This window comes from Cyprinodon variegatus, unplaced genomic scaffold (genome assembly GCF_000732505.1).
Source record: "Cyprinodon variegatus isolate N-32 unplaced genomic scaffold, C_variegatus-1.0 Scaffold1115, whole genome shotgun sequence".
Lineage (NCBI taxonomy): Eukaryota > Metazoa > Chordata > Actinopteri > Cyprinodontiformes > Cyprinodontidae > Cyprinodon > Cyprinodon variegatus.
In genome coordinates, this window is record NW_015151568.1 from 42,783 (window position 1) to 44,265 (window position 1,483).

At 40.4% G+C, this 1,483-nt stretch overlaps 1 protein-coding gene across 1 annotated transcript in view; it reads right to left on the bottom strand.

Annotated features, from left to right (window-relative positions):
* myo5a (myosin VA) overlaps window positions 1-1,483 on the bottom strand; it is a 43,977-nt gene that overhangs the window by 4,076 nt on the left and 38,418 nt on the right. The window contains exons 29-34 of the mRNA XM_015400526.1: window positions 1,213-1,306; window positions 978-1,121; window positions 751-905; window positions 583-672; window positions 338-488; window positions 139-145 (exon numbers count right to left, since the gene is read on the bottom strand). Of these exons, the coding sequence (XP_015256012.1) occupies window positions 139-145; window positions 338-488; window positions 583-672; window positions 751-905; window positions 978-1,121; window positions 1,213-1,306 (641 nt within the window). The remainder of the gene's footprint in view (window positions 1-138; window positions 146-337; window positions 489-582; window positions 673-750; window positions 906-977; window positions 1,122-1,212; window positions 1,307-1,483) is intronic.

The following is a 1,483-nucleotide window of genomic DNA, read 5'->3' on the forward strand; positions in this document are numbered from 1 at the left end:
TGATTAATGCTATATTCATTAAATGATGACGAACGTATTAGTTTTAGATATAAATAATAATCCATTGATTATTCCTTGCTGACCGGACTATTCTTTTAAGACACAAATGGACTTTTTGCTCATCAGGTAGCTTCAGACTCTGGATCTTAATCAGGGATTCAAAATAACCGTGATTACAAAAAAATTATTACCAAATTGAAATTTTTTTGTTTTAAAAAAAAAAAAGGTAAAAAACTGCACCTTTTCATTCCACATCACATTATGTTCTACTCAGTCTCATTAAATGAACATGAATACATTAAATGTTGTGACTATAACACTGAAATTTGCTTCTTACCTATCAGGGGGAGCAGGATGTTCTCCATGCTTTTGATGAGCTGACGGTAAATTTGGATGGCCAGGTCACCAAACAGCTGATGGTACTCAGACAGCTCAAAGTTGGCCAGGCATTGCTTGTTCTGCTTAGCAGTGTTGTGCACCGTAAACGCCTGCAGAACAGATGGTTTACATCAACATACAGAGCTGGTTAAGAACCATGAAACTGTAGAGGGAGAAGGGGGCTTTCACCCTGCTGATGCTCACCTCCTCCCCACTGTACTGCTTCAGACAGTGCATTAACCGACACGCGTTGGCCAACCAGAAGCAGACAACTTCAAAATCGTTTCCTTTTCTCTGCAGCAACAATTGAAGTCAGTGTAACTTAAAAAAACAACAAAGCATAACATGAGTTCAGCCGATCATAGACGTCACCTTGATGACTCCTTTGATGCTGCTGATGGTGGAGTTGAGGAGAGTGCTGAGTCTCCTGTCGTCGTTGACGCTGTCCGCATAGCGAACGCACATGAAGATGATGAAGGCAGGAAGCCCTGGAGTGAAGCTGACAGCCACGCCACGGGGCTTCAGGTCTGTGGAGATCAGAGTTCAGTGAACGGATCCTTCATCCCTCCATATGAAGCAGACGTGCTGCTTTGACAGACCTAAGACCAGGTTCTTTAACAGGCGTCCCGCGTCGGCCTCCTTGAACTCCAACATGCCCTGGAACTCCTTCTCCTTGCGGGTGATGTGCACCTGTGTGACAGGGGTGCTCGTCACAGAGGAGGTGTTCATCTGATGAGCAACTGCTAAAGTAAACAGAGAAATTACATATTAATATATATATATATTTTTTTTTAAACTGAGTTATTATGTTCAAACCTGATTGAATTAAATTACCTTCCAGATCTTCCACTTTTTTCATGTAGAGTTTAAGCTGTTTTTTCAGCTTGCGAATCGTTTTATCTTGTTTTTCTTGTTCCTCCATTCGTTCCTAAAATCATCCAAGGACAAATAAGTTCACTGGAAAAACAGTCTAGAAATAAGTCAAGATTTCTTAAATTAAGTGTATTTACTAGGGATGCAGGATATAATCGGCCCCCTATCGATATTTAACCCGATATTTGATCAGCTTCTGAGTTTCTAAAGTCTAAAAAAAATAAATAAAAAT